The sequence below is a fragment of the Piliocolobus tephrosceles genome, chromosome 5 (assembly GCF_002776525.5).
Source record: "Piliocolobus tephrosceles isolate RC106 chromosome 5, ASM277652v3, whole genome shotgun sequence".
NCBI classification, from domain to species: domain Eukaryota; kingdom Metazoa; phylum Chordata; class Mammalia; order Primates; family Cercopithecidae; genus Piliocolobus; species Piliocolobus tephrosceles.
The window spans coordinates 112,807,017-112,820,560 of NC_045438.1; the positions used below are offsets into that span (position 1 = coordinate 112,807,017).

At 36.8% G+C, this 13,544-nt stretch overlaps 1 protein-coding gene across 2 annotated transcripts in view; it reads left to right on the forward strand.

Annotated features, from left to right (window-relative positions):
* The first annotated feature begins 2,145 nt into the window (after nucleotides 1–2,145).
* COL21A1 (collagen type XXI alpha 1 chain) overlaps nucleotides 2,146–13,544 on the forward strand; it is a 130,793-nt gene continuing 119,394 nt past the window's right edge. For both annotated transcript variants that reach the window (XM_023222972.1, XM_023222971.1), the window contains exons 1-2: nucleotides 2,146–2,233; nucleotides 10,811–11,362. In XM_023222972.1, coding sequence (XP_023078740.1) covers nucleotides 2,146–2,233; nucleotides 10,811–11,362 — 640 coding nt within the window. The remainder of the gene's footprint in view (nucleotides 2,234–10,810; nucleotides 11,363–13,544) is intronic.

The following is a 13,544-nucleotide window of genomic DNA, read 5'->3' on the forward strand; positions in this document are numbered from 1 at the left end:
GCTTATGTTTTTTTCATTTTTTTGTTTCATATATTTAGCAGCTTTAATATTAGATGTCCACACATTTAGGATTTTTATCTCTTTCTGATTGAGTGCTCAGTTTATTACTAGAAAATTTCTGTCTAAAATCCTTACTGCTGTCCCTCTGTAGGTACTGTATCATTTTTCCTCTGGCCAGTTTTAGGAATTTTTTTTTTTTTGAGATGGCGTCTTGCCCAGTCGCCCAGACTGGAGTGCAGTGGCGCGATCTCGGCTCACTGCAAGCTCTGCCTTCCGGGTTCATGCCATTCTCCTGCCTCAGCCTCCCAAGTAGTTGGGACTATAGGCACCAGTCACCATGCCTGGCTAATTTATTTTGTAATTTTAGTAGAGACAGGGTTTCACCATGTTAGCCAGAATGGTCTTGATCTCCTGACCTCGTGATCCACCTGCCTCAGCCTCCCAAAGTGCTGGTATTACAGGCGTGAGCCACCGTGCCCAGCCCAGTTTTAGGAATTTTATATTTTATTTTGATTTTCAGTTGATTGTATATGATGTATGCAGGTATGATTAACTTTGTGTCTCACTTGGGGTTTGCTGAAGTTCTTTGATCTGAGAATTGGTGGCTTTCATTAATTTGGAAAATTTTTGGCCATGTCTTTTCAAATATTTCTTCATTCTCTCCTTTTTCTTGAGAAAAATTTACTTATATGCTAAATCAAGATCACTTGGTATTGTTCCATAAGTTCTAGATGCTCTATTCCTTTTATCATGTTTTTATGCCTTGGGGTTTCATTTTTTGATAATTTCTATTCACTTATCTTCAAGTTTACTTATCTTTTCCTCTAATGGATGCAGGTAAACCCATTGTATAAACCATTTTCCGATGTATATTTAATTGCAAGAGTTTTTCTTTGTATCTTTATGTATAGTTTTCATCTGCCTTCTGAAATTTTCCACATCTTTGTACATGTTTTCCATCTTATTTACTAGATTCTTTAACGTATTTATCATTGCCATTTTACAAACACTTTTTGCTGCTTCTGATATTAGGATTTTAGGTAATCTTTGGATCTGCTTATGCTGTTTTTCTCCTGATCAGGTATAAAAATTTCTTGCTTCTTTTCAAGTCATGGCCACCGTTTTATATTTGAGAAAGTCTCTGGATATGAGACAAATACTCTGAGAAAGTACCTGGATAGGAAGAGGGACAGACTCTCTCTAGGCTGTTCTATACTGTTTCCAACTTTCTATGTACTACTACTTATCTACTCTGTATATTTAGTTAAGGCTCACCAGAAGAAACTGCTGAATGAAGGAATGCTTGTTTTGTGGCAGAAACTCCTCAGATTTCCAATCTGTTACACCAGCTTTGAGTGATTTTTTACATGCTATGGCAAATTCCTTCTCATCAGTATTCCCTTTCTGCCAGAGATTAAAGCAGTTGTGAATCACTTCTATATGACGAAAAGTTAATAACTTCTGGAATTTCGTTCTTTTGGGTTTCTTTAAATTATTTCATTTCTGCTGGGCTTAAAAAACATATGAATTTGTACTTTATCTGGTATGTACTCGCTGTGAATGACAGTCTCTCGCAACTTTCTGCATTCTAACCAGAAGTGAAGTTCTAGGACTTATTTTAGATGGTGTATGGAAACTATAAAACTGAGTGTTTATGAATTAAATAAGACAGGTCTTAATGTTTACAATTATATCTTATTTTAAAAATTAAATTCTATCAGCTGTATCTTAGAAATATTTTCACTGAATACTCTGAGTGTCCCTTATATGCAAGCCCATATTTAAAAGAAAAATGTTTGCTAATATTCACATAGTAAAAAGAATGAGATAAGGTTCTACAGGCTATGCCCAAAGGATAAATTCCAGTAAATATTTTGCAAAAAGCTCAAATTTTAGAAAATGTGTATCATGCTCTTCAGCCGCTATTCATTGTCCTCCTGCAATAATATATTTAGAATTTGGCTATTTTAAACAGATTTAAGTTAATTCTAATAGTCACAAAATTAACTATATTTCAACTTGGTCTTGTAATTTCAAAATGTAAATATATAATGGCCAGATGTTGACTTTAATTATTATGTTTAACTTGCCTTTTTTTTCTCCCTAGGAATCCTAAAACCAAAATTTTAGAACGAAAACAGAAACATGGCTCACTATATTGCATTTCTCTGCACGGTTTTGGTGCTGCTTCTTCAGAATTCTGTGTTAGCCGAAGATGGGGAAATAAGATCAAGTAAGAACTATCAGCATTGTCCTTTTTTGTTATCAACAAATGAATCTGGAAATTAAACTAGGGGAGTTCAAGTAATGGTTTTAAGGGTCTCATTCTTACTGTTTTTGATTCTGTAACTCCCTAAAATAAATGAATCGCTATGTTACTCATTAACTGAGAAGAAAAGCTTCCTTCAGAGATAATTTTGAGAGGACTCTATGGCAATAGTTTATTCAATTAACACATCAAGCTTTGGAACAAACAGTCTGGTATTGAGTCCATGTTCAACCACTTTTGAGCTGTATGATAGAAAGATAAAGCCTTGTAGATTGGTTATCAGGACTGAATGAGATAATGCATGTTAATGGTTTAGCACATTACATCTCAGTGAATGTTGTTATTGCTTGTAAGAAAGCTTGCATATAGAGATAAAGAGCTATATTAATTATAGTTCTGTTACCCAGACTATCATTTAGAGATAGCATACATTTTTTAAAAAAAAGTTGGCTTATGTTCACATTTTAAAACTCATAAACATTCTACTTTAAATTAACTATGGTCTCTATAAAAGTTAAATGAGATGGTTTGATAATTTGATTCAACTTGGCTTAAAATTTATTAATACAATGATATTTAAAGCTTGCTTAACACTTTTATAGTTTAATTCATGCAATCACTCTAGAATGTGTATACTCTTTCCTTTGTTTTTTTTCTTGGGTGGGAAAAGGGATTTTAAAAAGTTAAGGGGCTTACCTAGTATAATACAGCTTGTGAGGGCAGTAATTAGTATTTGAACTATGTTTTTGCTCTTCAGTCCCATTCCTTTTCTATAATGGCATTCATCTCTCTAAGGAAGAGGTTCTCAGGACGGATATTATGTCTAGGGCTTATTAATGAATGGCATTATTTGCTTGTGTGCCCATGCTCTTGACTAACTTTGCAGTTATGAAATACATGTTCGGTGGCTCTGTGACAGGGAGAAGGGTAGGAAGGGCCAAGAATAACCCTCTAAGAGTGAATCAGGTGACACACAAACACTAGCAGCTTCAGACAACAATGAGTCTCAGTATTTAGGAAGGGCTAACATTGAAAAGCTCTGCCAACAAACTTTTCTATCCTTTTGTCTCCCCACACAAAAAACAAAAAAACAAACAAAAAAACCAATAAAAGCATAAACCTTTAATCCTAGTCCATCCAGCTTCCAAGCTTCCAAAAATAACAGAAAAATTGCATTCCCTTGGGTTAGCAAGTTTGCCTCTGGGCAGCACTCCGTTTCTGCTGTCCCTTCCTTGACCTCTGGCAGTGACCACCATGGCAGAGGTTGTTGGAATTGTGTCCGTTACACCTTCTGAGGATACTACTACCTGTAGTAGAGCACTTTAGGAATAATGTCATAATCACAGATACATTTTTGAGACAAATCCCTATTTTGGCAATTCTTTTTATTTTTTGAACTTCTTGACTGTTATAAATTTAGGAGGGGGTGGCAACCTAACTGTGGAAGGTCAGAAAAGGTTTTATGGTAAAGCTGACAAGCAATCAGGGATCTGAAACAAGAGTATTAGTCAGGTAAAGAGGAAGACATTCTAATAAAAGGGAAGAGCAACTGCAAAGGCCCAGAGTTGGAAGACTAACACAGACTAAAAGATAAACTGGTTTGTTGGGGCAATTCCGATAGTTTGGAATGGCTAACAAAATGCACAGAAAAGAACAGCTATATTTTTCTTCTTCTGTAACTTCTATACTCAAATCAGCAATAATAGCTATTATTTATAGCCTGTATGATAATGAGATAATTCATGCTTCGTTTTACATTTAGCATGCTAGCATTTATCACAGGGAAAGTAGTTTTCTTCCTTTTTTTTTTTTTTGACTTTTTAAAAAAATTATACTTTAAGTTCTAGGGTACATGTGCACAACGTGCAGGTTTGTTACATATGTATACTTGTGCCATGTTGGTGTACTGCACCCATCAACTCATCAGCACCCATCAACTCATCATTTGCATCAGGTATATCTCCCAGTGCCATCCTTCCCCACTACCCCCTCCCTAAAATAGGCCCTGGTGTGTGATGTTCCCCTTCCAGAGTCCAAGTGATCTCATTGTTCAATTCCCACCTATGAGTGAGAACATGTGGTGTTTGGTTTTCTGTTCTTGTGATAGTTTGCTGAGAATGATGGTTTCCAGCTGCATCCATGTCCCTACAAAGGACACGAACTCATCCTTTTTTATGGCTACATAGTATTTTATGGTGTATATGTGCCCCATTTTCTTACCAGTCTGTCACTGATGGACATTTGGGTTGATTCCAAGTCTTTGCTATTGTGAATAGTGCCTCAATAAACATACGTGTGCATGTGTCTTTATAGCACCATGATTTATAATCCTTTGGGTATATACCCAGTAATGGGATGGCTGGGTCATATGGTACATCTAGTTCTAGATCCTTGAGGAATCACCATACTTTTTTCCACAATGGTTGAACCACGTTACAATCCCACCAACAGTGTAAAAGTGTTGCTATTTCTCTACATCCTCTCCAGCACCTGTTGTTTCCTGACTTTTTAATGATTGCCATTCTAACTGGTGTGAGATGGTATCTCATTATGGATTGATTTGCATTTCTCTGATGGCCAGTGATGACGAGCATTTTTTCATGTGCCTGTTGGCTGTATGCATGTCTTCTTTTGAGAAATGTCTATTCATATCCTTTGCCCACTTTTTGATGGGGTTATTTATTTTTTTCTCACAAATTTGTTTGAGTTCTTTGTAGGTTCTGGATACTAGCCCTTTGTCAGATGAGTAGATTGTAAAAATTTTCTCCCATTCTGTAGGTTGCCTGTTCACTCTGATGGTAGTTTCTTTTGCTGTGCAGAAGCTCTTTAGTTTAATTAGATCCCATTTGTCAATTATGGCTTTTGTTGTTTTAGACATGAAGTCCTTGCCCATGCCTATGTCCTGAATGGTATTACCTAGGTTTTCTTCTAGGGTTTTGATGGTTTTAGGTCTAACCTTTAAGTCTCTAATCCATCTTGAATTAATTTTCATATAAGGAGCAAGGAAAGGATCCAGTTTCAGCTTTCTACTTATGGCTAGCCAATTTTCCCAGTACCATTTATTAAATAGGGAATCCTTTCCCCATTTCTTGTTTTTCTCAGGTTTGTCAAAGATCAGATGGCTGTAGATGTATGGTATTATTTCTGAGGACTTTGTTCTGTTCCATTGGTGTATATCTCTGTTTTGGTACCAGTACCAGGCTGTTTTAGTTACTGTAGCCTTGTAGTACAGTTTGAAGTCAGGTAGCGTGATGCCTCCAGCTTTGTTCTTTTGACTTATGATTGTCTTGGCAATGCGGGCTCTTTTTTGGTTCCATATGAACTTTAAAGCAGTTTTTTCCAATTCTGTGAAGAAAGTCATTGGTAGCTTAATGGGGATGCCATTGAATCTATAGATTACCTTGGGCAGTATGGCCATTTTCACGATATTGATTCTTCCTATCCATGAGCATGGAATGTTCTTCCATTTGTTTGTGTCTTCTTTTATTTCACTGAGCAGTGGTTTGTAGTTCTTGAAGAGGTCCTTTACATCCCTTGTAAGTTGGATTCCTAGGTATTTTATTCTCTTTGAAGCAATTGTGAATGGAAGTTCATTCACGATTTAACTGTTTGTTTGTTACTGGTGTATAAGAATGCTTGTGATTTTTGCACATTGATTTTGTATCCTGAGACTTTGCTGAAGTTGCTTATCAGCTTAAGGAGATTTTGGGCTGAGATGATGGGGTTTTCTAAATATACAATCATGTCATCTGCAAACAGGGACAATTTGACTTATTCTTTTCCTAACTGAATACCCTTGATTTCTTTCTCTTGCCTGATTGCCCTAGCCAGAACTTCCAACACTATGTTGAATAGGAGTGGTGAGAGAGGGCATCCCTGTCTTGTTTCAGTTTTCAAAGGGAATGCTTCCAGTTTTTGTCCATTCAGTATGATATTGGCTGTGGGTTTGTCATAAATAGCTCTTATTATTTTGAGATACGTTCCATCAATACCGAATTTATTGAGCGTTTTTAGCATGAAGGGCTGTTGAATTTTGTCAAAGGCCTTTTCTGCATCTATTGTGATAATCATGTGGTTTTGCCTTTGGTTCTGTTTATATGCTGGATTACGTTTATTGATTTGCATATGTTGACCCAGCCTTGCATCCCAGGGATGAAGCCCACTTGATCATGGTGGATAAGCTTTTTGATGTGCTATTGAATTCGGTTTGCCAGTATTTTATTGAGGATTTTTGCATCGATGTTCATCAGGGATATTAGTCTGAAATTCTCTTTTTTTGTTGTGTCTCTGCTGGGCTTTGGTATCAGGATGGTGTTGGCCTCATAAAATGAGTTAGAGAGGATTCCCTCTTTTTTTATTGATTGGAATAGTTTCAGAGGGAATGGTACCAGCTCCTCCTTGTACCTCTGGTAGAATTCAGCTGTGAATCCGTCTGGCCCTGGACTTTTTTTGGTTGGTAGGCTATTAATTATTGCCTCAGTTTCAGAGCCTGCTATTGGTCTATTCAGGGATTCAACTTCTTCCTGGTTTAGTCTTGGGAGAGTGTAAATGTCCAGGAAATTATCCATTTCTTCTAGGTTTTCTAGTTTATTTGCGTACAGGTGTTTATAGTATTCTCTGATGGTAGTTTGTATTTCTGTGGGGTCGGTGGTGATATCCCCTTTATCATTTTTTATTGTGTCTATTTGATTCTTCTCTCTTTTCTTCTTTATTAGTCTTGCTAGCGGTTTATCAATTTTGTTGATCTTTTCAAAAAACCAGCTCCTGGATTCATTGATTTTTTGGAGGGATTTTTGTGTCTCTATCTCCTTCAGTTCTGCTGTGATCTTAGTTATTTCTTGCCTTCTGCTAGCTTTTGAATGTGTTTGCTCTTGCTTCTCTAGTTCTTTTAATTTTGATGTTAGGGTGTCAATTTTAGATTTTTCCTGCTTTTTCTTGTGGGCATTTGGTGTTGTAAATTTCCCTCTACACACTGCTTTAAATGTGTCCCAGAGATTCTGGTATGTTGTATCTTTGTTCTCATTGGTTTCAAAGAACATCTTTATTTCTGCCTTCATTTCATTATGTACTCAGTAGTCATTCAGGAGCAGGTTGTTCAGTTTCCATGTAGTTTAGTGGTTTTGATTGATTTTCTTAGTCCTGAGTTCTAGTTTGATTGCACTGTGGTCTGAGAGACAGTTTGTTATAATTTCTGTTCTTTTACATTTGCTGAGGAGTGCTTTACTTCCAACTATGTGGTCAATTTTCGAATAAGTGGGATGTGGTACTGAGAAGACTGTATATTCTGTTGATTCGGGGTGGAGAGTTCTATAGATGTCTATTAGGTCCTCTTGGTGCAGAGTTGAGTTCAATTCCTGGATATCCTTGTTAACTTTCTGTCTCGTTGATCTGTCTAATGTTGACAGTGGGGTGTTGAAGTCGCCCATTATTATTGTATGGGAGTCTAAGTCTCTTTGTAAGTCTCTAAGGACTTGCTTTATGAATCTGGATGCTCCTGTATTGGGTGCATATATATTTAGGATAGTTAGCTCTTCCTGTTGAATTGATCCCTTTACCATTATGTAATGGCCTTCTTTGTCTCTTTTGATCTTTGATGGTTTAAAGTCTGTTTTATCAGAAACTAGGATTGCAACCCCTCCTTTTTTTTATTCTCCATTTGCTTGGTAGATCTTCCTCCATCCCTTTATTTTGAGCCTATGTGTATCTCTGCATGTGAGATGGATCTCCTGAATACAGCAGACTGATGGGTCTTGACTCTTTATCCAATTTGCCAGTCTGTGTCTTTTAATTGGACCGTTTAGTCCATTTACGTTTAAAGTTAATATTGTTACGTGTGAACTTGATCCTGTCATTGTGATATTAGCTGGTTATTTTGCTTGTTAGTTGATGCAGTTTCTTCCTAGCATCGATGGTCTTTACATTTTGGCATGTTTTTGCAATGGCTGGTACCGGTTGTTCCTTTCCATGTTTAGTGCTTCCTTCAGGGTCTCTTGTAGGGCAGGCCTGGTGGTGACAAAATCTCTAGGCATTTGCTTGTTTGTAAAGGATTTCATTTCTCCTTTGCTGATGAAACTTAGTTTGGCTGGATATGAAATTCTGGGTTGAAAATTCTTTTCTTTAAGAATGTTGAATATTGGCCCCCACTCTCCTCTGGCTTGTAGAGTTTCTGCTGAGAGATCTGCTGTTAGTCTGATTGGCTTCCCTTTGTGGGTAACCCGACCTTTCTCTCTGGCTGCCCTTAACATTTTTTCCTTCATTTCAACTTTGGTGAATCTGACAATTATGTATCTTGGAGTTGCTCTTCTTGAGGAGTATCTTTGTGGTGTTCTTTGTATTTTCTGAATTTGAATGTTGGCCTGCCTTACTAGGTTGGGGTTCTCCTGGATGATATCCTGAAGCGTGTTTTCCAACCTGGTTCCATTTTCCCCCTCACTTTCAGGCACACCAATCAGACATAGAATTGGTCTTTTCACATAATCCCGTATTTCTTGGAGGCTTTGTTCATTTCTTTTTCCTTTTTTTTACTCTAGACTTCTGACTTGATTTCATTCATTTTATCTTCAATCATTGAAACTCTTTCTTCCAGTTGATCGAGTCAGTTACTGAAGCTTGTGCATTTGTCTGGTATTTCTCATGTCATGATTTTTATCTCTGTTCGTTTATGGCCTTCTCTGCATTGATTATTCTAGTTATCCATTCTTCCATTCTTTTTTCAAGATTTTTAGTTTCTTTGCACTGGGTACGTAGTTCCTCCTTTAGCTCTGAGAAGTTTGATCGACTGAAGCCTTCTTCTCTCTACTTGTCAAAGTCATTCTCCGTCCAGCTTTGATCCATTGCTGGCGATGAGCTGCGTTCCTTTGGAGGGGGAGATGTGCTCTGATTTTTTGTATTTCCAGCTTTTCTGCCCTGCTTTTTTCCCATCTTTGTGGTTTTATCTGCCTTTGGTCTTTGATGCTAGTGACGTACTGATGGGGTTTTGGTGTGGGTGTCCTTTCTGTTTGTTAGTTTTCCTTCTGACAGTCAGGACCCTCAGCTGTAGGTCTGTTGGAGATTGCTTGAGGTCCACTTCAGACCCTGTTTGCCTGGGTATCAACAGCGGAGGCTGCAGAAGATAGAATATTGCTGAACAGTGAGTGCTGCTCTCTGATTCTTGCTCTGGAAGCTTCGTCTCAGGGGTGTACCCCACCATGTGAGGTGTGAGGTGTCAGTCTGCACCTAGTGGGGGATGTCCCCCAGTTAGGCTACTCAGGGGTTAGGGACCCACTTGAGCAGGCAGACTGTCCCTTCTCAGATCTCAGCCTCCGTGCTGGGAGATCCACTGCTCTCTTCAGAGCTGTCGGACGGGGTCATTAACATCTGCAGAGGTTTCTGCTGTTCTGCTGCCCCCCCCTTTTTTTTTTTTTGCTATGCCCTGACCCCAGAGGTGGAGTCTACAGAGACAGGCAGGCCTCCTTGAGCTGAGATGGGCTCCATCCAGTTCGAGCTTCCTGGAGGCTTTGTTTACCTACTTAAGTCTCAGCAATGGCGGGTGCCCCTCCCCCAGCCTCGGTGATGCCTTGTCCTTAGATCTCAGACTAATGTGCTAGCAATGAGGGAGGCTCAGTGGGCGTGGGACCCTCCCAGCCAGGTGTGGGATATAATCTCCTGGTGTGCCATTTGCTAAGACCCTTGGTAAAGCACAGTATTAGGGTGGGAGTTACCGGATTCTCCAGTTGTTGTGTTTCTCAGTTTCTAAAGGGATTCTCTTCCCCTTTGCACTTCCCAGGTGAGGCGATGCCTCGCCCTGCTTCAGCTCTCGCTGGTTGGGCTGCACCAGATGACCAGCACCGATTGTCTGGCACTCCCCACTGAGATGAACCTGGTACCTCAGTTGAAAATGCAGAAATCACCCGTCTTCTGTGTTGCTCGCGCTGGGAGCTGGAGGCTGGAGCTCTTTCCTATTCGGCCATCTTGCTCGCACCCCCCGGGAAAGTCTTTTTCTTTCCACAACTGCTTATAACTTGTTCAAATGTAACTTGCACCAAAGATGGTATTTTTTTTCCCCAAAAAGGACCTTAGGATGTGCTGACCACATGTGTTTCCTGGTAACTTGAAACAAGAATCTCTATCTCTACTAAGCAAGGAATAGCTTTATACCTTTAACCATAGATTGTTAGGACAATTTGATCCTGTGACTACATTATTCACTGAATATGAAACATCAGACCTTTAGAAACTCATCTTGGATATAATGCAGGAGTTGATTCATTGGGTGATCTTGGTTCATTTAACTTTTATCAACTATTAATATATCAAAGATGAAATTTTATTGGCTAGCTAAGTCCTGAAGTTGGTAGAAAATCTGTTTTTAATTTTTTTCTCCCTATTCACTGGCTTATATTTTTGTAAATATTTCAGGTTAGCATTAAGCTACATGTATTTCATTGACAATTTAAAATAAGCAGTGACATTAGCGTATAGCTGAAACTCATAAATTTAAAATCTCTCCCTGTTTGCTTTCTATGTAAAAGATATGCTATGATGGTTTTCTTTTGCACTTAGGTTGTCGTACTGCTCCGACAGATTTAGTTTTCATCTTAGATGGCTCTTATAGTGTTGGCCCAGAAAACTTTGAAATAGTGAAAAAGTGGCTTGTCAATATCACAAAAAACTTTGACATAGGGCCAAAGTTTATTCAAGTTGGAGTGGTTCAGTATAGTGACTACCCTGTGCTGGAGATTCCTCTTGGAAGCTATGATTCAGGAGAACATTTGACGGCAGCAGTGGAATCCATACTCTACTTAGGAGGAAACACAAGGACAGGGAAGGCCATCCAGTTTGCCCTCGATTACCTTTTTGCCAAGTCCTCACGATTTCTGACTAAGATAGCAGTGGTACTTACGGATGGCAAATCCCAAGATGACGTCAAGGATGCAGCTGAAGCAGCAAGAGATAGTAAGATAACATTATTTGCCATTGGTGTTGGTTCAGAAACAGAAGATGCCGAACTTAGAGCTATTGCCAACAAGCCTTCGTCTACTTATGTGTTTTATGTGGAAGACTATATTGCAATATCCAAAATAAGGGAAGTGATGAAGCAGAAACTTTGTGAAGGTAAGCCTTAAAATGCCTTAATACAATTTGGAAACAATTAATAATTGTGCTTTTTACATTTTGATATAATCTCTGCATTAACACTGGTGTAGATCGTTATATTTAATGTCAATTATAATGTTACAACATTTATAATGTTATAAATGTTTTATTTACACTGTGAGCACAAATTTTCGTGTTATATGTATTTAGGATAAATTTTGGTTTTTAGAAATAATTTACAAATCTACATATGGAAAATACAATATTTTGTAACATTTATTATTTTTCTTTTCGATTTTAACATGTCTATGGTAGAGATTGTAGAAAAAAGGCACAAAGAATAAAAATATATATAAATCACACATAATCGTATCACCCCATTAATGAGTTTTTCTATATTCTACATTCTAGTTTTTTTCCTTTTTTCCCCGGTATGTTTTAGTTTACCCTTCTGCCTAAATCAAGATACTATTGCATATATAGTTTCATACTTTATTTTTGTATTATATACTCTTGTGTATAAAATTTTTATACTCTATTCACATGATAGCAGGCAAGTTCCTACTGTAATTTATTTTAAATTGTTCCTGTTTTTGTACATTTAGTTTATTGCTGTTTTGCTAATATAAGTGACAATGAATATTCTTATACATAGTTCTGAGCTAGAATTTCATTATTTCTTCAAAAAAAAGCTTCAAATTACTGACATTTTTAAAGTTAGGGAAAAACATGTTAAAATTGCACTTTAAAAAAGCTTAACTTCCCTTTCACACAACATTTGAAAATAAAATAACAGTTTATTAATTATGTTTATATTGTTTCATAAAATCTAACTTCATGTTCATGATAATTGCATGGTATGGGAAGGTCCCAATTTTGGTAAATATTAATCCTATTTGGGCATAGACATGCTAATGTTCACATTATTTTAGGGGAGAGTAATTTTTTATATCTCTTATTTTTTGATTATATAGGCATTTAGTGTACCATATTAAAGTAATATTCATATAAAGTGAATATTAGTTTGTCTACAAAAGCTGCCAAAATGGGTGGCTTCACAGTTGACAAAAAAATTCTGTGTGTTTATGGGTTAGGAAACAAATTATATCATTAATTCCTCTGTTTTCTTCGCATTTGCTTGTGGGATATGTTAGAGGAAAACATTTTTAAATTTTCATATTTAAGAGACTATAAAAAATTAAACATCTTCTTCCATGAAACTTTAAGTAAAGGTACTATAATAAGTACAAATCGCCACCACAGTTATTCTTTTTATGAATTTCTAGTAGTAACATTTTGTTGACGTTTATCATCCTGAACAGGGAAATAGGATTTAAATTTTTAATATGTGGTCATATTAGTTAGAATTCTTTGGTTTTGAAGCCAGGTATTTTTCATTCTTAAAACAGACTTTTCCTGGAGAAATTTCATTTATCATTCATTTTTATCTTTAAATATAAATGTAACTGATACAATGTTTGTTCAGTATTTACTTCAGAGACTTTTTCTGTGGATCTGTATTTTGGTAGATGCATTCTATTTTAATGATACTAACTACACATGAAAGAGTAGGTGTGCTTAAAAGAGTTAAACATTCTTTTAGCTAAGATGTATCATCTATAAATAATCAAAATTGAAATCTTGCCAAATATATTTTCATCCACACTCAAAAAGATGTAAATAATTTCTGTGTCTAATCAGCACATATCTGCTGCATAATAGCCATCTTTTAAAATGTTTTTGAAATTGTACTTATGGAATTTATATGGGTGTTCTGCACTTGACTTTTTATACTTGATTAGAGTATGATTAATGCAGTAAACTAAAACATTGCTATATTACAACAGCCACAAACCATGTAATCTGTATTTGAATCATCTGACAAATTCACAAATGCTTTTTCTTTGATACATACTTAACTTCTACTTTGAAGTGTTAACATGTAGGATGACCATTTCCTAATACTGTTCATTTTTACACTCTGCTGTAGTTAAATCACAATGAACAAAATATTATTGAGTTAAGTAATATTTAGCACAGTCTATTTCATCTTTTTGGACCTATGATTTCTTTGGAAGAGTTGTATCTAATACTTTCCTTTCTCTGATGGGTGATGGTTCCTTTATCTGTGTGAAAGACTTCTGCTGCTACTACTACTACTACTACTACTACTACTACTACTACTACTACTACTACTACT